A 23511-nucleotide genomic window follows, 5' to 3' on the forward strand; every position below is an offset into this window, starting at 1 on the left:
TAATACTACCTGGATCAAGACTTAATATAAAGCTGCAATAATTAGGACAGTGCAGTATTGTCATAAGGATAGACAGCCCAATGGGACAGAGTACAGTCCAAAACCAAACCCACACTATTTGGTCTCCTGAGCGATAACAGTGCAGTCTTAAAAGTATGGTCATTCCAGTAAATGACACTGAATCCATTGAATATCCAAATGGGAAAAAACTGAATTCTAACCCCTACCTCACACCAAATGTGAACATCAGTTCCAGAAAGATTGTAGATCTAAATGTGAAAGGTAAAATGATGAACTTTTAGAAGAACCACCTAGCAGAATCTCTTCACAGCCTTGGGATAGACAAAGATTTTCTTAAACAGGAAACAAAAGTACCATCTATAAAGGAAAAAAGTTGATAAGTTGGACTACATTAAAATTAGGAGCTGCTATTTATGAAAAGACCACCAATAAGAGAGTAAGACGGCATATATCTAACAAAGGACTTTTATCTAAAGTTTGTTATTTAAAAACTTGTACCTGTAAATCAGAAAAACCCTGAACCTAGTAGATAAGCTGAGTGAAATAAACTTGAATTGATCAATAAATATGAAATGGTTGCTCAACTTTATTAATCTTCAGGGAAATGCAAATTTAAATAGTAATAGTAAATAGTAATGCAGTATTGCTCCATACCCACCAGGTGGTTAAAATTATACATGGATAATATCAAGCATGGATGAGAGTGTAGAAAATTCATAAGTGTCACAGTACTCATGGGTGAAAATTGGTACAACCACTTATGAAAACTGGTATTATCTACTAATGTTGGACATATGCATAAACTATGACCCAGCAGTTCCACTCATAAGTATTTACCCCAAAGAATTGAATACATATGTTTACCAAGGACATCTATGAAACATAACAGTACTGCTCCTAATAGCCAAGAATTGGAAACAGCTCAAATGCCATCCACAGTGGAATGGGCAAATAAACTGGTATATTTATGCATTGGAATACTCTACAGCAATGAGAATGAGTAAAATGCGACTGCATGCAACAATATGGATGAATCTCGCTAACACTGGTAAGCTAAAGAAGCCAGATGGAAGACTATACACTGTCACATTCTATTTGTGTGTAAAGCTCCGTGTGAGTTTTTTATATAAACTGGCAAGCTGATTGAAAATTTTATATGGAAACGTGAAGATTCAAGAATAGCTAAGATAGAATTAATCTATGGTGTCAGAAATCTGATGTGGAGGAATGGTTGGGGCATTGTCTAGGAGAGGAGATTGTGGAGTTTTGTAGAATTCTCTTGATCCGGTTGCTAATTACACAAGTGTATTCATTTTGGGGAAACCATCTAGCTTTGCACTAATAATTGATTTGTTCTCCGTTACACTTAGAAAATGTACATGAGAAAGTAATTTTTTGTTTGTGTATGACATATTTCTGGTAAGATAATCAAGAAACTAGTAGCAGTGCTTGCCTCCAGGGAGGATAGCTAGAGGTCAGGCTGGTACCTTTGACTTTGAAACCAAGTGAATGTATTCCCTATTCAAAAACAAGTACTGCAATTTATATTTAAAAGAGAGTAAATTAAAGATTGCTTTATCATTTGTTACATAGTAAATACTAATGGGCTGAATTCTATTAAAATCAGATACTATCAAGTTAATTAAAACACAAATCTCAATTATATGTTTACAAGAAACAAAGAAAGGTAGAAAATTAGTGGATAGGCAAAGGGATACCAATAATTTTTTAAATTTTTTAAATGATAGATTGGTAGTTTATGAAAAAGGTAGGATTGAACTTAACAGTTAATAAACAGGTTGATGTGGATTGTTATGTAATGGTATAGGGCCTGTTAAACAAATTCACATGAGTAAATTTGAAGATCTAATTGTCTTTCTTTAAACAATTCATGAATTGGGCAACATCTCATCTGACAAGCAGGAAGCTACTCTAAGGGGTTACACAACATGGAAGGCTTTTATAGTAAGGAGGGCGGGACAAGGAAAGGAAGTCATCAGTAAGGAAAAAATGAAAGTTCATTGGAGGAAAGTAAAAGTTAGGGTGATGATGGACTCTCATTGGCTGAGCTGAGGCATTTTCCATTGGCTGGGCAAGAAGGAAGTCATCCTGCAGAAGTAGTAAAGTAGTTGCACTTCCCCTTTGGGAGTGCAAGGTATATCTACCTCTCGGAGTCAGTACTGGTGCTTCTTCCTGTCTGGGTCTGTAATTGACGTCTTCCTGTTTGAGGTGATTGATTTGGCAGCATGTGAGAGCTCCCTCTACAGGCCTTCCCAACTCCAATTTATTTGAGATTTCCTTTATTAATTTTTACAGACCCAGTATTTGAAGTAAAGAAGAAATGAGGTCAAATGAGGGAGCCGAGGGGCGTAATGCCAGCAGTTTGCAAACATAGTATGGAAATGGCCATTCTTAAGGTTTTACAGCTTTGGGATGCCACTTTTAAGTATTATCCTAAAGTATGTTTTATAGCAATTCTTGAATCTTAGCTTGATAGCAGGACTTCATAATTACTACTTTGATTTTTTAATTCTTTTTTTTCATTTTACAAACAAAACATGTTTGTGCTTAAAAAAAAAAAGTACTATAGAAAGCATTTAACATTTGCTGAAGTTGCCCTTTTTTGTTTGGCTCTCACAGTCCTGCTTATCAGAAGTAACCATCATTAACAAATTTCTTTGTAACTTCCTGGAACATAATCATACATTTTAAGAAATAATACTGATAGAAATATTCGAAGCTGCTTTTAATTTTTGTTTTAGAGTATTTTCTTTAAAAATATATGTCATTTTCAGCTTCCTCATTTGGTTGCTTTGTGCGTTAAAGTCCAGTGAAATTGACATTTAATGACGACTTTATATTGCACAGGTTTTAGAATTACTTCTTGCGTTCTGTTCAGTGACTCAGCTGCGCCACGTGCTCACTCAGATGATATTTGAACAGTCTCCATCTGGCAACACCGCTCTAACAAGCCGTTCTAAATGTTTAGAACCAACTGTAGCTCTACTTCGTTGGTCAAGCCAGCCTTTGGATGGATCAGAAAACTGTTCCATTTTAGCGTTGGAGTTGTTCAAGGAAATATTTGAGGTAATAGAATGATTGACAAATTGACTTTTCTACTTTTATGGTTTTTAATGAACAGTTCTCAGAAATGTTCCCATAAACTTCCAGTTGTTCATACACTTTAGGAAAATGTCGCAATTACTAGACTCCCTATTATTCAGCTACTGAGTTATTGTTTTCTGACAAAGTCACAAATATTAGTCTTTTCATTTTTTCTCTGAATGCCTTCTAGATACTCCTTTCAGTGTGATAAGTAAAGATATTAATTAAGATTTGTATGGTTTGTTGTATGACTCTGCTTCTTGCAGAAGTCACATTCTGTCTCTTCATCTCGATAGATAATGTCTACTGTCCTTATTAACCTGTTGAGTGGGTTAACTTAGGAACTTTGGATTCAGTCAGTGAAATGGAGTGGAGCATGCCAGACACTGCTAGGCACTTAGGATACAGACAAAAATCCTTTCCCTAGAGGCCATTACATTCTGGTAGATTCTACTCTCTGGGTCATTTAGCATTCTCTGCCATTCTCCCTGATTTTATACCTGTTCTTCCTACCACGGTATCTTCCTATAGTGTTTCCCCTCTCATGGCTGGATCCTATGCACAAACAAAAATGTGTAGAGTGATTAAATATATTTGTTAAGGATTATGCACAAATTATCCTTTCTGTTTTGTGTTGGTCTTGACTATTAACAATCAGTTTTAGCATTTAAAAAGCCCTTTGAGATTCTTGATGGGAATTATTTGTGGTTGTAAAGTATTAAGTGTTATTTAATTATTATAATTACATTTGGCAAATTCAGGGTATTTGTTTTAAGTACATACTTTTAATTTAGAATAATTTTTAAATCACAGATATAGTCCATTTCAAAATGTCTTGTTTGCAGTTGATTAGCCCAAAAGCTTATTGTTCCTTTTGAGAAAAAAGTCATTTTAGCCCTCAAATTGGCTAAATGGATAGATTTAAATAGGAGAGACAGGTCAAAGAACTGTTGAACTAATTATAAGAAATTTAAGAGAGTGTCGCAGTTCAGTGATGACTGTTTCTGCATTCTGTATTCCATCTTTATTTTTATTTTTAACCATTGGTGGCGGTCATTTCTCCAGGATGTCATAGATACTGCTAACTCTTCCTCAGCTGACCGTTTTGTGATCATTCTGCTGCCTGCAATCCTTGATCAGCTTCAGTTCACAGAACAGAATCTAGATGAGGCCTTAATAAGAAAAAAATGTGAAAGGATGGTCAAGGCCATTGAAGTTTTGTTAAATATCCTTTACTGTTATAAACATGGAAACTAAATAACCATCTGTTTTTTTCCTAGCATTACATTTACTGCATTTTTGTGTTTATTTATAATTCTGTCACTTCTCATCTTTGTGTGTATTCAGAATTGTTGAACTGAAGTTTAAACTATAGTTTAATTCTCAATGAACAGTCTCTAAAAAAGTTAGACTTTATTTTCTTTGTTTTCTGTGTAGAATGTTTAAGCTAAAGAATATTTTTAGAAATGCTTTTTAAACTTGGATTTGGACATTTTAATCACAATTGGAGATTAGGAGATATATTCTAAAATAACTGCCCTATTACTGTCTTCTGGTGCTAATTGATGCCCCTGGTTGATGTGTGGTGCCATTCTTTGGTGGAATGTATCAGAGAATAAAGAAATATGAGTAGGGTTGTCATAATTTTACCTTAGTCTTTTAGCTTGTGTTTTAAAAATTAAAACCTCCGTAAATGTTTTAATAAAGATGACATCACACTTGGTCATAAAAAAGACGGTTATTTTCAAGGCAGATTAACTCATTTCAAAAAAAAGAAAACCTTGAGTATAATTATTGCCACTGCGTAACTTCTGTGTACAGATTTTCTTAGGTCTTTCCTTGTGTTAGCTTTTTTTAGATCAGCTGATTCTAAGTTGCTAAGAAGTCCAAGTCCAATTTTTTAATATTTCAATAATGATTTTTTTTTTTTTATTATTATCAGCAAGGAGCCACCATTTCTCAACCAGATCTCTTCCATTTGCCTGGTTATATCCCAGAGCATTAAGAATTTGCTCAACTTTGTCCTGCCCTAGAGCAAACTCCACATGTGTTTAATCTCTTCTCTGAGATGCTGCTGCTTAATTTTTCTCTTCCTTTACAGCAGTGATTCTCAGCTCTGGCTGTGTGTTAGAGTCACCTGGAGAACATTTGCAACATACTGACAATGGAGTCTTACTTCCAGAGATTCTAATTTAAATGGAGTAATGTGAACACCTAGGGAGTGCTTGTGATTGTTTGAACTACCTAGGTGATTGTAACATGCAGCCAGAGGTGAAAACCATTGCTGTAGAGACAAATGATTACTTTGCTTGACCTTGGAAAGCTCTGTAATATATTCTGGGCTTCTCTCATTGAATGTACCAAACTTAACGCCAAAGCAGAGTGAGCTGAACTGAACTACTAGGGCACCAGGGCTGGCCCGTTGACTCTCTTTTAATGATAGATACTCAGATTAACTTACAATTTACGAAGTAGGGAGAAAATAACTTACCTTAGTTCAGCAAATATTTATGGAACCATTGTGATACCTGCTAACAAAAAACTAGCATCTAGTAGAGAGACAGATCCTTTTCCTGTTTTACCTTTGAGTCAGAAACTTGGTGTCAATCCCATCTCATGCCATTTGTCAGTCACTTAAATGCTCAAGCTCTAGTTTCCTAACCTGTCATTGAGCTAAGGGAACAATAATTACCCCCAATTGCAGTGACAAGATAATTTACGTGAAATCATCCTAAATGCTGTAAAGTACTATAAAAATATGTCTTTTGAGAATTTTTGTATCTGTCCCTTAACAAAACGTACCTCTGTGTGGCGATGATACTCTAAGAATACACGTTGCAAAAATTCTGACGACTATCAAATGTACCACTCTGATAGAACAACAGTTTACATATGGAAAGATTGATCTGGGATTTGGAACAAAGGTAGCAGATTCTGAATTGTGGTAAGTATATGAAATCCAAATGGCAAAATGCTAAGGCCAAACTTAATAAAAATCAAAAGATGTAGTGACTCTCATCCCTTTTGGAGGATCGTCCTTGGGTATGTTCTGTTAACTCACAGTGTAGCAAAGAATTAAAAATATTTTGATAACGAATTTTTTTAAAAAATTCATTCAGTTCATAGATCACATACTTTTGAAGAAAGATATTAACATCTATGATTTGTTATTCATTGTTTAGGTTTGTTTTGTCTTGTTTTAATTTATTGTGGTTATCTAAGACTTTTATACTCCTAAACATTTCTTTTCTAAAGGTGCTTTTTGACATTGTCTCAGTAATTATTTTTATGTTTATTTAATTTTGTATTTTTAAGCAAAAAAGCATGAAAAAACAGGGGTAGTTTTTATTACAAGGAAATCAGTCACTTCTTCCTTAGCATCTTGAGACTTATGGTTAAAGATGAATTTTCACTGATAGTAATGAGATTGTTTTATCCCCTCCTTTAACATGATTTAAGTCCATCTAACAAATCTTTATTGATGACCTGCTAAATGCTAGATGCTATGATATCTTCCCATTTTCATAAATGTCATGATTGTCACTAATTGTTCTCCTCAAGAACAAGGATTATCTCTTTATACTTTTTTGTATTCCCTTTCAGATATAAGGCTGAGAACACAGTTTAGTATAATTCATTCAGTAAATATTAGGTATTCTTAATTGCCTAATTTTCCCCTCTATTGTTGATATTCCAGTGACAAAGCTAAAAATAAAATGGTTCATGTTGCTGATGCTGCTAGTAACTTGAACCAGATAGTTGAAACATGTAGATATTTGAGAGTAGAAAAAGAAACACCATCTAAACTTAGACTCTTAATGCCAGTTTGTTCTCTTTGGGTCTTGGGTTATAAGGATGTTGGTCTCTGATATTTTTACTTTTCAAAAGAAACAGTACTTTATCTTCTTGAGTTTAAAAACAAAGGTGTTGATTTTTCATTTTCTTTAGAATAATGGACAGAAGTAAGCTCTAAAGAATTTTTGAGGCATCTAATTTAGATATGACTTATTTTTAAAGCAAACTTGCTGCTGATGTAATTTTGAAAACCCTTGATTTGATGAATAAGCTTAAGCAGTTGGTTCCTGGTATGGAAGTAAGCTTCTACAAAATCCTGCAGGTGAGTTTAAGCTCTTCAAATATTGAAGTTTTTTCGTACATAAATGCTTCCTAATATATGTTTCTGTTTTAATATTCTTAATTTTTAGAAGATGTTTCTCTTAGAATTGGCCATGATAAGAAAGTTTAAAGCTCTTAATTATCTTAGGTAGCTACAGTATTCTCATTACGCAGCTATTTTAGATAGTCACAGGAATTGAACATCAGTGCTCCTGATTCTAGTGTACAGGATGTTCATGATAGTCGGGCTTCCTCAGCCTTTTCCCTTCTTGTGTCATTCTTCAGGTTTCTTCATTTATTTCTGTTGGTGTTGCGGTGCCATGCAGTTGGGAGTGGTATTTGTTTTGGGGTTTTTGTTTTTGGTTGGGGTTGATGAGGTAGGGTATTAAGGGCATAGGGAGACATCTGGAAGAAAAGGCCTTGTGAATGATAATAAGATTAGAGAGTGTGTGCAGAAAATAGCTAACTCACAAATTTTGACGATAGTAGTAACTGAATGAGAGCTCTAGGTGTTTCTCTTAATATCCACAAAACCTGGCTTGTAGATCAGTGTTTAATAAACGTGTGTGAATTAAGTTAACTATAATAACAATGATGGCTCTAGTGCCTGTATAAACAGGATAGAAGCCCAAACTGAAACCTTAGGCAGGGGCCACTTGTATGCTTTGAGAGCATACTACTTAACAAATGGGGTTCGGGTGTTGACTCCATCACTTACAGTGCAGACTTAAAGTTCTTTCACCTCTCTGAGTTCCGCTTTCCTTGACTACAAGGTAGAAATAATCGTCCCCCTCCATGGGAGGAGTGAGGAGAGGTTCCCATGGGGGTTATGGAAATAAAGACCAGCTCTTACCATGGTTCTGTGGTGTTAGCTTATCCCTGAGTACCTACAGGGCACTCAACATTGTAAAATGTTGACAATTATAAAGGATTTATATCTTAATATTTCCCCTGTTAACAACTTAACTCAACTTAGAAATTGAGTCCAATTGACTTTATATCAATTCCTGGGAGGTGTTTTTCAAAATAGACGACGTGGGGCTTACAGTGCTAATGTAAAGTATTTACTGACAGGAAGGACTTAGACTTTGAATATAATTGTTTCAGTCATTAAATTAAGATTTTTTGAGTTAATTTGAATTTTACTTTTATTTTTGACTTTAATTAATTTGGAAATGATTGGCCATTTTTCCTTTTAGCCAGTTTTTCTTTTAAATGATAGGTAGAAAAATAAAACAATTCAAAATATCAGTCAGTTGTGGGTGAGACCTATTTTAAATTCATCAAAAAAATTAAGACATGATTTTCATAGGCACAATCAAAAGCATTCAAAACCTTTGCCAGATTTTTTTAAGCTAATGTTCATTTTGTTGTGTAGACACTTATAACAAGGTAAAGACTAATAAATACATTCGAACATCACATAGAAGCACTTTAGAATTTTCCTAGAATTATTGTATGATTTAGCTCTGTTTACTCGCCTTACTCTAAAAGACCTGACATTATTCTTTCTGCCTCTTATTTTCTGGCTTCTGATTTTCTTAGGATCCACGCCTGATTACTCCCTTGGCCTTTGCTTTAACATCAGATAATAGAGAGCAAGTACAGTCTGGACTGGGAATATTATTGGAAGCTGCTCCACTGCCAGATTTTCCTGCTTTGGTGTGAGTTGTAATCACCTCCAATGTATCTCTTGTGGTGCCTGAATATCCTGCTGTGTTTCTTTAGTAGTCTTCAGTATAGATAGATTAGAAAATCAGTGAATTGAAGACTTCGTTGTAATAGTCAGTGATTTTTCAAATGATTAAAAAAAAATTTGATTTCATTACCTAAAAAGGCCAGATATATACTCACTCAGGGAAAAACAAGATCCATGTCATTAAACGTATCATCTGGGTTGTATGCCTCTCTGTCTCTCACCACCTCTTTCTAACATAGTAGCTTCTGAACTGAGCTTATATCCTACTAGTTTAGTTCTTCCATGGAAAGAGCTTTTCCCTCCCAGTTGTTTAAATGGTAAGTCTAAGCATCAAGCTCACTGTCCAGATCTGGGTCATTTGCCAAGGAGGGGACCTCAGCAAATGCCAAGGGTTCAGAACTACATAGACTGAAAGTTGAGATGCGTTGGGCAGGAGAGTTCCTAAATGAAAATTCTGTGATTTTATCAGAAAGTGGAATAATGGCCAAGCAAAATTATGTGCTATACTCAGAAATTTCAAAAACTAAAAGAATATTTGCAGTTATGTTTGAAAAAAATTCAGATTTGGCTGTCTGTAAACTGGTTGACAAGATATCTAGCAGGCATCTACTTTAATTTTTAAAAGTTTAAGTGGTTTATATAAATGAATTTGTAAAAGTGGTTTGAATAAACTGAAGTGGTTGGTAAGTAGCTAAGACATTCCCATATGCCAGGGGTCGGCAAACTATAGCCAGCAGACAAGAGCCTGCTTTTGTAAATAACATTTTATTGGAACAAGGCCACACCCCTTCATTTTCATTTTGTCTGTATTACGCATGCCTACACTGATACTGTGACATCACGATTGTAGTTGTAACTGAGACTACATGTACTTACTGCCTTGTTCTTTAAGAAAAGGTTTGCTAGCTTCTGCTATTTCTAGTAACTGACTTAGCAAATTCATTATCTTCAGAATTAATAATTTAAGTAGTCATAAATTAAGAGATGAAGAACTACAGAAAACAAGACCTAGAGACCCACATAATCAAAATTCCCTTCATTTTCTTTTTTTTTTAACAAACACATGGGCAAATAGGGAGCTTCTCAGTTTACATGGTAGAAGTGGTCTGTGAAGCTGCTTCGTTTTGTGGTGGCTTGCTTGTTTTAACTGCAATAATCTTACGTGAGGCACAGCCTCCTGCTTCCGAGTGGATGCTTCAGCGTCCCTGCAAGTGGGCGCCTCAGCCTCTCGTCTCTGTATGTGAGGCCTCCCGACTGTTTCACTGTGTCTTGGCTGTCCTTGGCTTACTCGTGTTATGTACTTTTCTCTTTGGACGTTATCTCAGATGTCCATTTATGTCTATTTATTTTATTTATGTCCACTTATGCCTTTGTTTACATTATCTTAAACAGTTTAATCAGGTGAATTTATATGCAGAGTGGGTGGGTGGGTGTGTAGGTAGGTTTCTTTGTGTGTTTGTTTTATTTAAAAAACAAATATCTGGTGAGGGCCACCTTCTAGGCTATGTGCCAGGCCCTCTTCTAGGCATTTTGGATACTGTAGTAAATTAGACAGGGGGCCTTCTGTCATGAGATTTACATTCTAGTTGGGACACAAATTTAAAAAAATAAGTTTCATAATGTGGACGTTACTATGGGTGGAGGAGCCTCTCTGAAGAAGTGAATTTTAACCGAGACCTAATGATAAGAAGGAGCCAACACTATGCAGATCTGGTGGGAGAAGTGTTCTGGGTAAAGGAACAGCTCATACGAAGGGCCTGAGGCAGGAATAAGATGAGATCAATGGAATGGGCAGAGTGGAAGTCAGGTTGTGAGAACATAACTGAGTGAGAAAGGGGAAGGGTAAAGGCATAGCTAAAGCCAGGTGATGTGGCCCCTGGTGAGAAGGATGTTCTTACCAATATCAATAACACTGCACTTAGGTTTTACAAATAGTCCACACTCACAAACTAGTTTTAGAGCCTCCACACCAGAGGTGGAGTTGTCATTGTAAAGAGTTGTAAGTAGAAGAGTTTCCTGTGGCAAATTTAGGGTATTTCCCAAAATCCTGCTTCATCATAGACTGCAAGATTTATTTCAAAAATATTCAAAGACTTATATTCCCAAAAAGACCCATTCTAAAAGATTTCCTAATTCTGTACTAACTCTGCCTTTTGCTCTATTTTTATGTAATTATTTCTTTTTCTTTTTGATTCCCATTCAGTCTTGGAGAAAGTATAGCAGCAAACAATTCCTATAGACAACAGGAAACAGAACATATGCCCAGAAGAAATCCTCTGCAATCATTAAATCACAGTTTTCCAACATCAGTAAAATGTTTAACTCCCCCACTTTTGAAAGAGAGAGTTCCAGGATTGAATATTGAGGAATTAATAGAGAAACTTCAGTCTGGAGTGGTGGTGAGTGGTAAACAGCCTTTACAAATAGGATTCTGCCTGGTACATACCAAGTAAATATGAGCCTTAATTATAACATTTATTTAAGCAACTTTAGATGCAAATTTGATTGTTAAAAGCCTTATCTTTTAATATAAAAAGTAACAATATTTTGGAAAGTTTGGGGAGTAAGGGAAAAACAGCCATAAAATTCTAACATTTTAACACAGCCATCATTCTTTCTCTGGTCTTCCCCAGCCAGCCCACTCGCCCCCACAGCAACCACCGTCAGCTTAAGAAATATCTTTTAAAGTCCCACAAGCATACCAAATCTTACCCAGATATTCCTCTGCAGTAGCCAGCTTAGTGAAATGTTTGTGACAACCTGATATGACGTTCATTTTTTTACTTTGTTACTTATTAAGTTTTAGTGATTTAGTTTCACAGTAGGCATTTATTTTTTTATTTTGTTTAGTGTTAAAATTTTCTGGGTTTTGACACTATTGTATTAAAATCTAGGTAAAGGATCAGATTAATGATGTGAGAATATCTGACATAATGGATGTATATGAGATGAAACTGTCCACATTAGCCGTGAGTACAAGCGTATTTTAATGTAGTATGTGTAACAGTTAAACTTTAGTAGATATTTTCTGGTAAATGATCAAAATTAATGGTATATTTCTTATAGTCCAAAGAAAGCAGGCTGCAAGATCTTTTGGAAGCAAAAGCTCTGGCGCTTGCACAGGCTGATAGACTGATCGCTCAGTATCGCTGTCAGAGAACTCAAGCTGAGACAGAGGTGTGTACAGTATAAAGGTACATCTGATTAGTAGAAGATAAATGAAGTAAAACATGTACAAAATATTCGTTATATCTTTGTTACTCTGATTGAAGTACATTGTCCTCAGCATTTGACATGACTGCTCCCTCCGTCTTGAAACTCCCTCCCCTTTAATTTTGGTTACACCGTTATCTTCTGATTTCATTTCTACCCGAATGGATATTCTTTTCCTATATCCTTTATGGGCTTCTTTTTTCACCTCTCAACCTTTAAATGTTGGGTTTTCCCAGGATTATGTTCTAAGCCCTTTTCCCTTATTTAGGTGGCCCGTGGTTTCAATCATTACCAGAATGTTGATGCCCCCAGTTTTATATGCGGAGCCCAGGTTGTTTTTCCTCAGCACTGAATGCCTCCTATAAATGGCTCCATTTAAATACACAGCAAATACTTCAGACTCCGCATAACCAATACTGAACTTATCACCCTCCCTTTTTTAAAATGTATTTTTTTCTTGCATGTTCCCTCTAATGTTCTTAGAATTTTCCCAACAAGGAACCTAGACATCGTACTGTTTACCTTCTACAGTTAGTCAGTCACCAAGTCCCATTGATTCTGCCTTCTGAATATTATGTATTTCTGCCTTGTCTCAGTTCTTGCCACTATTTGCTATAGGTCAAATCCTTTTCACTTTTCGTATGAATCACAGCAGACGGTTAGGGTTGACGGCTAGCAGTGAGGACTGTACCCTTTTCACTGAGTACTATATGGAGAGCTACCTTCATGTTACTATAATTGTGTGCATATCCATGAATCTGATCATACCAAGATTGTCTTTGTCAGAACAATCTATTAAATAAAAAACTATAACAGTGTCACATTTTATTAGAAGTAGCTAAGTAATAAGTATATGTGACTAATAAAACTTTATATAACCCAATAGATGGTAGCATATTAGCTATTTGGTAAACCTTAGTATTTGGTAAATTGTAGAAACTGAGCATATTATATAAAAGCGGGAAAGTCTCTATTCTGTTTTCTTTTAGGCACGGACACTTGCTGCTATGTTGAGAGAAGTTGAGAGAAAAAATGAAGAGCTTGGTGTGTTGCTGAAGTCACAGCAGATTGAATCAGAAAGAGCCCAGAGTGATATTGAGCATCTCTTTCAACATAACAGGAAGTTAGAGTCTGTGGCTGAAGAACATGAAATACTGACAAAATCCTACATGGAACTCCTTCAGAGGTAAATCAATAAAGGAGAAGTTTTCTTTATAAGGTTAGAATCTAGAATGAACACACAGCATTTGTTTTCTGTGGCCCTAAAATTCTTTTGTAAGCATTCATATGTTCTCATAATATAAAGCAAATAGCAAGAAATTTAGATCATAGTGAAATGAAGTATTCCTTACTCAAACTGAGTATCAGAATTGGAAACAGAATACGCCTCTTTTTGTTTCTTTCCCGTTGGCTCTACTTCTTTTATTTATTCGTGTAGTCATCTGGAGTGTTAGCACCGCAAGGACAAGTTTCATCTGTTTTGTTCACTGACAAATCCCTAGGGCCTAGAACAGTGCTAGTTACATGGTTAGGCACTCCAAAGATAATTGCTGAGTGACCTTAGTTGTCATAATTCGTTTTAAGTTGATCCATATGAATTGGCCATTTCTGCAGATCTAAAGTGGTTGAATATTAACAATTTCTTATTATTCAGCCTCATAGCATGGAAATTTGGGTGTTTAGTGCTTAACTCATCTCTTAATTTGTAGTCAGTATTTCTCCTTATGTCATTGCCTGTGGTTTACTTGTATGTGTGACTATATCTGTAGAATAAATTCTCTTTTTTTTTTTACAGGGAAAGATTCGCCCTGAGCTAACATATATTGGCAATCTTCCCCCCCCTTTTTTTTTCCCTCCCCAAAGCCCCAGTGCATAGTTCTATATCTTAGTTGTAAGTCATTTAGAATAAATTCTTACAGGTGAATTCCTGGGTTAAATGGTATGTGCTTTTACTTTTTTGATAGATTGCCAAGTTTCCGTCCAAAAGGGCTATTGCTAACAGAGTCTGAGACTGTTTTCCCTCCGTTGTCAGTTTAGGCCAATGTTAAAACTTCTGAATTATAAGGAGGATCAGGAACGATTAGGTATTTTACGCCAAACAATAAAAACAAAAACACTCTGGTTAATTTGTTCCTTGTTTTAATTTATATTTTAAGACTGGTTAAGATTTGAAAAAATGTTCTAGTGTTTATGTTATTAATATAGAGATATAGAAAATTTTAACTTTGCAAGGTCTGTGTGCCTATTTGCCCGTCAATAAAAATGGTGTAGCATCTAGAAAATTTGTGATGACAACATGATTTCTAAACAGGATGTTTTCGCCTTGCAACAACGACTTTTTACAAAGTCTGATTGTTTGAGGCAGCCCTGATAAAGTGGACGATTAGTGTTAAGTCAGGATGTAAGAGAAAGTAGGCAGTGATCCAAGAGAAATATGTGGTTTCTAGAACCTGCTTATGTTCTAGATAGTACTTGAGCGGCCAGGAAGTAAGACTCCAGCCTTGAAGGGCCAGGTGGGCAACAAATAAATGAAGCCGGCTGGGGAAGGTCATTGGTATTGGTAGTGACTATAAAGGCATTCAAATTTAGAATTTTAAAAACTCTACGAGGGACAGATGAAACAAGGCTGCTGGCCACATTTGGCCAGTGCCACCCATTTGTTTATCTTTGTACTTAGTAAAGTGAAAAGGACCTTTTATGCCTAAGATATTTGGATGTCAAAGTATCGCCTTAGGAAGGATTCTTTTTGTGTTTACCTTGCAGATAAAATAAGCAGGACTGTTAGATGCAGAGCGTTAAAGAGACAAGAGAAATTTAGAATCCTTAACTGCTTTCTTCATTAATTTGACTTTTTAAATTAAACATATATTATACCCAAGAGGTTAAAGATGACAGACTTGTTATATTTTTTTTTTAGTCCCCATCTTTTCACAGAAATTGTTTCAGTTTCTGGACTTAGCTATAAACATAGATCTACGTATTTTGTAGCAAATTATATAATACAATATTATCTGTAACATTATCTGTCCTGTATTCCTAAGTCTAAGGTTATCCCCCACGCATTTCCATTTCATAGTAATTTTTACCAGCAAAGTCAGCCAAAACATATCTTTACTGTCCTTTAGAGTTAATCTAACTCTCTCTATGTCCTGCTTGTTCATAACATTCCTCCTCTCACCTGCACTGTATGCAATTTGGTTAAAAGATATATAAACACTGTACTTTTTTTTCTCCACTATATGTTTTCCTCCATAAAAATATCAACTCATCTTATCTTTTCAGGAGTGAAACTACTGAAAGGAAAAATAAAGATTTACAGATCACATGTGATTCTCTGAATAAACAAATTGAGACAGTGAAAAAGTTGAATGAGTCACTCAAGCAACAAAATGAAAAGTAAAATCTCTAATTCTTTATTCTAATTATTTTGGATTTTTCAAAAGCAAAGTGATTTCCTTTATATAGAATGTTTTTTACAGACAAAATTAGGAGTTATTACTTATTTAAAATATACATATTTGGCAGAATTTAAGGGTAATTACTGTTCTTGTGAATTTTCTCTTAAAATACTTGTTGGGGAGAAAAAGAAATGATACAGTTCATGATGTTTTCTTCTATAATTTTTTATAACCTCAGAACAATTGCCCAACTAATAGAGAAAGAAGAGCAGAGAAAGGAAGTGCAGAACCAACTAGTAGACAGAGAATGTAAGCTAGCAAGTAAGTAGCTTCTTATTTAATAAATTGTCTATATTTTAACATGTCTTGTGTTGCAAGAAAATCAAAGCATGAGTGGTTGTTATTTTGCTTTTTCATTATTTTCTACTTCTCTCATTTTTTTAAACCTGAAATCACATCCTAAGCAGTTTTCCTTTTCTTGCCATAACATTTCACAAAGCACTTTAGTTAGATTGATCAAATTGAAAAAGCATACATTTTTTTGAAATATTGGAGTTATAGGAAAAGATTGCCCATTTTACAATAAAAAATTTTAGAGAAACAGAACAGCAGGTGGCAGTGCTAGGTAACTTATAGTGATTAGCTTCTTAATGATCGTAGCTCTGAAATGATCCACAAAAACATTTTTGTTCTAATTCACTTTCCTTAAAGCACAGACGTCTACTTATGTAATTCTTCATAATTTTCTCCCTCCCTTTCTTTTCTAACCCTTAAGCTCTGAGGGTTGTCCTTCCTCTCATTACTGTATATTATATTTAGAACAGAGGAAGAGGGAAAGACATGGTGATTTGGCATTTCTTTAGAATACTGGCAGGGGAAGAGTTTCATAGTTTTTTATTCATCAGATAGTGTAAAACTTTTATTTCCAGCAAGATACTTCTTCATCTTCCAAGTTGCCTTTCTTTTGTTCTTACAACATAATAGCTACTAAACCTTTTCAGGGTAATGTCAGTATGGAACCTCTGAGCATATAGCTGACTTTGTTTATTTTAAGACTTGCAACAAAAAACCAAAGTACAAGAAGAAAAGATTAAAGCCTTACAAAAAGAAAAGGAAGATAAGGAAGAAACCATTGACCTCCTTAGAAAAGAATTAAACAGAACGGAACAGATAAGAAAAGAATTGAGCATTAAGGTAAGAATCTGCTGAGTTCTCATTTACAATGAAATGAAAAAGTCTTATTTTATGAGAAAGGTGAATTTGGATAAATTAATGTTCTGTTTCTTTAGTAATTTTACTTAGAAGATATTAGGATCTCAAAATGGTTTGACAGTTGTTTGTTATGAGAGCTCTCTCACAATGTGAAAACATGTATTTCCCACAATCATCAAACATTGAAGATATACTGTGTGGCAGCATTTACTGCTTTGAAGTGGGCAAAGGATACAAAAGCGTTCCTAGTTCTTGCTGTCACCTTCAGGTAGCTTTATCTAGGTGTATAGCTGCATCTCTACTTATAGGGATAGTAATAATAATAATAGTGATTCATATTTATTTAGAATTTTATCATTTTGAAAGGACTATGAAACATTTCTCTTAATCTTCCTCACTCTAACAAACATGTTAATATAAAATATTAATAAATATTTTCAACCTACAACTGAAACAGTCTTGGATTAAGTTACTTGCTCAAGGTCAGTCACATAGCTAAGTGGAAGAGTAGGCATATATTCTGAACCTAAATCCAGTGGTCTTTCTACATACATTATCCTGGTTGCTTGAGACTGATAGCTATAATAGTGCTTTCTGGCCCGTCTACCGCCAGGAAGATGAGAGCAGACCTGGATTGAAAGACTGTTTGAACAACTATACAGCATAAGTGACAGAAGAAGCATAAAATTTTATGCCACATTTACTGATTTCCTGGTTCTGCTTTAATGTCGTTATCTTAATGGTAATTCTAAATAGTAATATCTAGTGTTTTCTGCAAAATTTTAGCTGTTCACTTTAACTTAAAAAGACAAATCAAATGTATCTTTCCAATTCATATTATATTGTTTAATGATTACTTATCTTAAACTCACTATATAATTTAGTTAACTAAAATATAATACATATTTGTTATGTGTCTTTTGAAATGGCTGTCTTATAAATAAAAAATAAGGACATCTTAAAATGTCTGTGAAGAGAAAATATGCTAAGTTGTTTTCCTCAATTCTTCCCCTGCCCTCCCCCAATTCCTTAGGCTTCCTCTCTAGAAGTTCAGAAGGCCCAATTAGAAGGTCGTTTGGAAGAGAAAGAGTCGCTGGTGAAACTTCAGCAAGAGGAGTTGAACAAACACTCTCATATGATAGCAATGATCCACAGCTTAAGTGGCGGGAAAATAAGTCCAGAAACAGTGAATCTCAGTATATAGACATTACGTATTTATCTACTGGGGGAGGTGGGTTGGGAAGGTAATTTGTGACTCTAAAACAATAGCAAGTTATTATCTAATTATTAATTTAGTAAAAAACCTAATCTGATACATGTTTTTATTTGGCCTTAAAGTTTTACTTCCTGTTTCTGGCTTTTATTGCTTAAAGCTTTCTTTGGTTCTTACATTAAAATATTCTTCTTAACCTTCATTCTTATTTCTTTTAAGATATTTTCCTTTTCCTTAGTTGCTTTCCAATCTTCGGCTGGTTTAATTTATTCTCATTTGTAATTATTTAGATTTTAAAATCAAACTTTCTTGATATAGCAATCCTAAAAATTAATAAGTTGAAAATTCACTTACTAGTAAAAGAGAAGGTGTGATGTTGTCAGAGAAATTTTTCTCTAAAGTAACACAAGAGAAGGTATCAGTGAACTTAACTGTATTCCTGCGTTTAAACTGCAGCAAGATAAATGGCAGAAGTTCTAAATATGAAAAGAATGCAATTAGTTATAGAAATAATGTATAAAATTAGAAAATAGCTGATGTGTTAAATGACTGCATAAAAAACTATAAAAACTTGGAGAATTATTTATAAGCCTAGCTTTAGCTTTTCTTTTTTTAAAATGTTTCATGTTGACCCACCCATATAATTTTCAATTAGGAATTTCTTATGATTTTACATAAGGATCACTTGGATTCTGCCCTTGCTTCAGAAATTTATTATTTTCTGTTAATTCTGATATAAATTGCTTTTAATGTTTGTCTTTGATTTAAATAGTTTTTAATTTGGCCATTTAATTTTAAAGCGTAGGTTAAATATCTTTATTCATCTATTTCTTTATTACAAGGGAATTTTTCATTATTCTTCGTGTGAATCACATGTTGTAAGTAGTGTTTAAACAGTTTTTATATCAATATTTTGGTTGATTTTATTGCTATACTATTACAACCATTAATTTTACTTGGTATTTTCTTTACTATTTCTATCTCTATTTAACTTGCATGATCTTAGGTTTCTTCTATTTTCAACCATGGTATATCTGATTTATGTTTAGAAATTAAATATATTTTTGTAATTCACCAATTACATTAAATAATATCAAACTATAATAGTTTTATATATCTGAATATATTTTGTACAGTTCTGCAAATCTTAAAAAAGAACATTATACAGAGTAACACATTTTAAATTACTACTTGTTCTGTAACACATTTTAAATTACTTCTTGTTCTATAAGGAGTATATTTTATTTCTCTTTTGAAACTGCACGCATTTTTAATTTAATATGAAAAAAATGCTTATATGATAGCTATGACTGAAGAACAAAATGTCTCTGTAAAATAAAAAACAGAAAGTTCTATAAGATAAATAAACAAACCAAAAGCTCTAGGGAAAATCAGACTCTCTTTACAGTTCGGACACTCTCAAGACACTGAGCCCAGCCCAGTGCTGCTCAGTAGAACTTTCTGTGATGATGGAAATGTTCTTTATCTGCATTGTCCAGGATCATAGTCTTTAGCCACATGTGGCTGTTGAGCGCTTAAAACATGGCTAGTGCAACTGAAGAATTGAATTTATAATTTTATTTAATTTTAATTAATTTAAATTTTAATTACCATCCTACTGGACAGTGCAGATCTACTCCATTCTTGCAAGTATGCATTTATTTAAACCACTCAATTTGCATATTCTTAAAGACCTATAGAGGCACAGGCTCCATATATTTTTTACCAGCCTTTTTCTAATGCCCCAATTTTAACCTGTTATGCCTAGTCTCCTCTCTCTGAAGAAGAAAAACCATACTTTAGCTTTAAAGGTGAATCTAATCATCATCCTTCTCCACTTCCATTTTTCCTAGTCTTTCTGTCTCTTGTAGCATCTTTCATATTGTTCCTATTGTTTTTCTCTTTTTTTTTGTAAATTTTTTTCTTTTTTTTTGAGATTGGCACCTGAGCCAATCTTCTTTTTTCTTTTTTTCTGCTTTTTCTCCCCAAATCCACCCAGTTCAGTTGTATATTTTAGTTGTGAGTCCTTCTAGTTGTGGCATGTGGGACGCCTCCTCAGCATGGCCTGATGAGCGGTGCCATGTTGCCACCCAGGATCCAAACCAGCGAAACCCTGGGCCACTGAAGCGGAGCACCTGGACTTAACCACTTGGCCACGGGGCCAGCCCCACCTATTATTTTTCTTAACCTTGGTATATTGAGTACTTTTTTTTGCTTTTGCTTCTATGTACCTCAGATTTAAAAAAACAGTGTGTGTATTCTTTTTAGAAAAGTTTTATTTTAAGCAAGGTTGAGCCACCATAAAGGATTTCTGTGTATGTATGCCCATGCTCTAATGGAGAAACCAAACTAAGTAAAGGTATGATTATATTAGAATTATTGAAATTCTCTATAGTTTTGCTATGAAGAGTTTGTATTCAAGTGTACATTAACAAGTTCTTTGACCATTTACATTTGTCACTTGAATGCGTATAGACTTCTTTGAAAGTTTGGCTGATTTGAGTTTATACTAAACTATTTAATGTCAGGGCAAAAAAAATACTCATTAAAACTTAATTCTGTGTTTTTTGGGGAAATTGTCAGATTAGTGCCCTTTTTAGTTTTATTTACTCATATGTTGTAAAGACTTATTTATGTTAAGGATGTATGGAGATTCTGTCTTGAGTTAGGACTGTTAGTTAAATGAGAATGTGTTTGAATTTCAACTTCTATCTGAGACTCATTCACATATGTTACAGGTACCTCTAATTAACATATATTCCCTAAAACTTATAACCTTATTTTAATTTGATTCTTTCTTTTTCTCTTTTCAAATGGTTATGAATTGTGTTTTCAATTTTGCTTTTGACTTACCTACTATTGGACCAAACATTTGTCCATTTGTGACTTAATTCTTTTACGGGAGTCAGCAAACATTTCCTGTGAAGGACCAGGTAGTAAATATTTTTAGGCTTTGTGAGACATACGGTCTCTGTCACAGAGCTACTCAACTCTGCAGTTGTAGCATGAACACAGCCACAGACAGTACATAAACCAGTGAGCACAGCTGTGTTCCAGGAAAACTTCATTTACAAGAACAGTCTAAACTTTGCTGTTCGATGTTATATCCTACTGATTAATTGACCGTTTTATCATTAACAAATGTGTCTCTTTGTCTTTGGTAATCTTTGTTTTGAGTTCTATTTTATTTGATATTAATACAAGCACTCCAGTCTTTTTATGTTTTCTGTTGTCCTGATATCCTTCTATCAATTTACTTTTAACTGTGTCTTTATATATAAAACACATGACTTGTAAACAGTATATAGTTGGGTCTTGCTTTTTTATCTATTTTGAAAAATAAGTTCTTAACTTTCACAGTCCACTTAGAGTTAATATTATACTACTTAATACAAAATGTAGAAACCTTGCAGCTCTGTCGGTCTGTTTATCCTCTCCTCATCCTTTATGGTATAGTTGGCACATATATCTATATACTTTACTAACTCCCAAACAGTGTTATAACTTTTGCTTTAAACGATTATGTGGAAATACCGTGGCTGTCAGCATCATAATATATTTACCTATATGCATGCAATAATACACACCAAGTAGTGCCTTCAGTGTAACATTACTATTTTTCCCTTTGAAAATAATAAGTAACTTGTGGGGAGATACTACAAATATCCTGTATCTTACAACTTTCACCCCTAGTTTTAGTGTCCATTTATAATTCTTGTTCAAATCATTTGTAACTCTGATAGTTGCCAAATGGTTATTTTCTTTTACTTTTTAAAGGGGGAAAATTGAACATTTTGGTAATAGGGTATACTGGGAAAAGCAATCTAAATTGCATCATTTATTACATCTTTGACAGAATTAAAATATAGTACTTATAATTTGACAATAGAGTATCTACTTTTGTGTGTATATATTCTCACAAGCTAAGAATTTGAGATTTACTTTCTGTAGTTTAAGAAAATAAGAGGTATGTTAAGCATATTAAAGATTTTTTTAAACTACAGGACCCCTTGGATATTATTTTCCTTCCCAAACCCCCTAATTTGAAAATTGCTCATTTAAATTGTAAGATTTTGGTCACTTGCCTTGGCTCTCTCATTGATCGCCAATAAATATTAAATGCAGGGGCCAGCCCAGTGGCATAGTGCTTAGGTCCACACACTGCACTTCAGTGGCCCGGGTTCACGGGTTTGGGTCCCAGGCATGGACCTACACACCACTCATCAAACCACACTATGGCAGTGTCCCACATGCAATATACAGGGAGAGTGGCACAGATGTTAGCTCAGTGACAACCTTCCTCAAGCAAAAAGAGGAAGATCAGCAATAGATGTTAACTCAGGGCCAATCTTCCACACCAAAAATAAATAAATAAATATTAAATGCATATTACCCATAATGATAAGTAAGTCTTTTGGATTAAAAAGCTAATTGTATATTTTCAGCATTCACTGAGCTTACATTTAAGATAATTTTTTTAAAAATAATTAAAACCAAATAAACAAGTAAATAATATGACCTGTGCCTTTAAAAGGTAGATGGTTTATTTAGTTTTTATAATGTAGGTAATGAGCCTGGTAAGTACTTGAATTGTATGCCTCTGTAGTCCATAAATTGAGAGGAAACATTATAAAAATCATGAGTTTCTTTGAATCTGCAAATCACTTTGAAATTGTATACAGTCTTACTCTGTTCAGCATTTTATAGCTAATTCACTTTCTTCCTGTCCTGTTTTGTTTATGCTTGTGTTCATCTAAACATTTCAGTATTACCCTAGAGAGAACTTAATTATCACCATGAATGAGAAGTACCATAATTCTCAGAACCCAGCTTTTTGCGCATTGAGCTACAAATAGCCCTTCATAAAGGTCATTAAATATGAGAAGTATCTTTCCTCCCAACTAAATGCACTTTTTTAGTTATCTAATTCCCCAAGGACCCTGTGTTTATATGCTCTTGGTATCTCAAAAGAAGATGAATAATCCCTGGGATACATAGCAAAGGGCTTTTTATGTAAGGTCCAGCCGGTGCCGGGTGCTGCGTAAGAGAGGGACATTTTCAAAGTCAATAGAGTATCTTGAGTTACAGTTTCATTATGTTATTAAAAACTAATTTTCCACTAAGTAGCTGAGCATTTGGCAGGGATTTAGCAGTGAGCATGATTCTGCCTCTCTGTTATATTATCTGCACTGTTATTCCACAAGTTACATTTCATCTCACTTATCTCAAACAGCCAAAAGATACAATGTATTAGAGTAGCCTTATGCTTTTCTCAAACTTCAAATGAAAAGGCTCATGAGTAACCCTAGGCAAAGACAACACTGTTCGTGTTCAATTAGGCAGGGTTTTCATTTACCCACAAATAAGGGCTAGTATTAACTACTACAAACTAATTTGTATAAAACCCACCGTTAATCAGAGCATGTTAGAAAGGAAAGGATTCTTAAAGAACAGTGAGCCCAGGCCCCTTGGGTTTCAAAAAGATATTGAAACTTTATACTACATGTTCAGAAAAGAGGCCCCATGGTTCAGAA

The 23511-nt window shown here is 34.4% G+C and overlaps 1 protein-coding gene across 2 annotated transcripts in view; it reads left to right on the forward strand.

The window, feature by feature from the left end:
• Nucleotides 1–21980, forward strand: part of CIP2A (cellular inhibitor of PP2A) — a 35040-nt gene extending 13060 nt beyond the window's left edge. For both annotated transcript variants that reach the window (XM_008530849.2, XM_070582793.1), the window contains exons 9-21: nt 2890–3108; nt 4192–4351; nt 5929–6070; nt 7144–7243; nt 8788–8906; nt 11145–11340; nt 11836–11910; nt 12008–12118; nt 13144–13340; nt 15437–15550; nt 15791–15873; nt 16607–16746; nt 17798–21980. In XM_008530849.2, the coding sequence (XP_008529071.1) occupies nt 2890–3108; nt 4192–4351; nt 5929–6070; nt 7144–7243; nt 8788–8906; nt 11145–11340; nt 11836–11910; nt 12008–12118; nt 13144–13340; nt 15437–15550; nt 15791–15873; nt 16607–16746; nt 17798–17968 (1827 nt within the window). In that variant the 3' untranslated portion in view covers nt 17969–21980. The remainder of the gene's footprint in view (nt 1–2889; nt 3109–4191; nt 4352–5928; nt 6071–7143; nt 7244–8787; nt 8907–11144; nt 11341–11835; nt 11911–12007; nt 12119–13143; nt 13341–15436; nt 15551–15790; nt 15874–16606; nt 16747–17797) is intronic.
• The last annotated feature ends 1531 nt before the right edge of the window (nt 21981–23511 follow it).

Source organism: Equus przewalskii, chromosome 18 (genome assembly GCF_037783145.1).
Source record: "Equus przewalskii isolate Varuska chromosome 18, EquPr2, whole genome shotgun sequence".
Classification (NCBI taxonomy): Eukaryota; Metazoa; Chordata; class Mammalia; order Perissodactyla; family Equidae; genus Equus; species Equus przewalskii.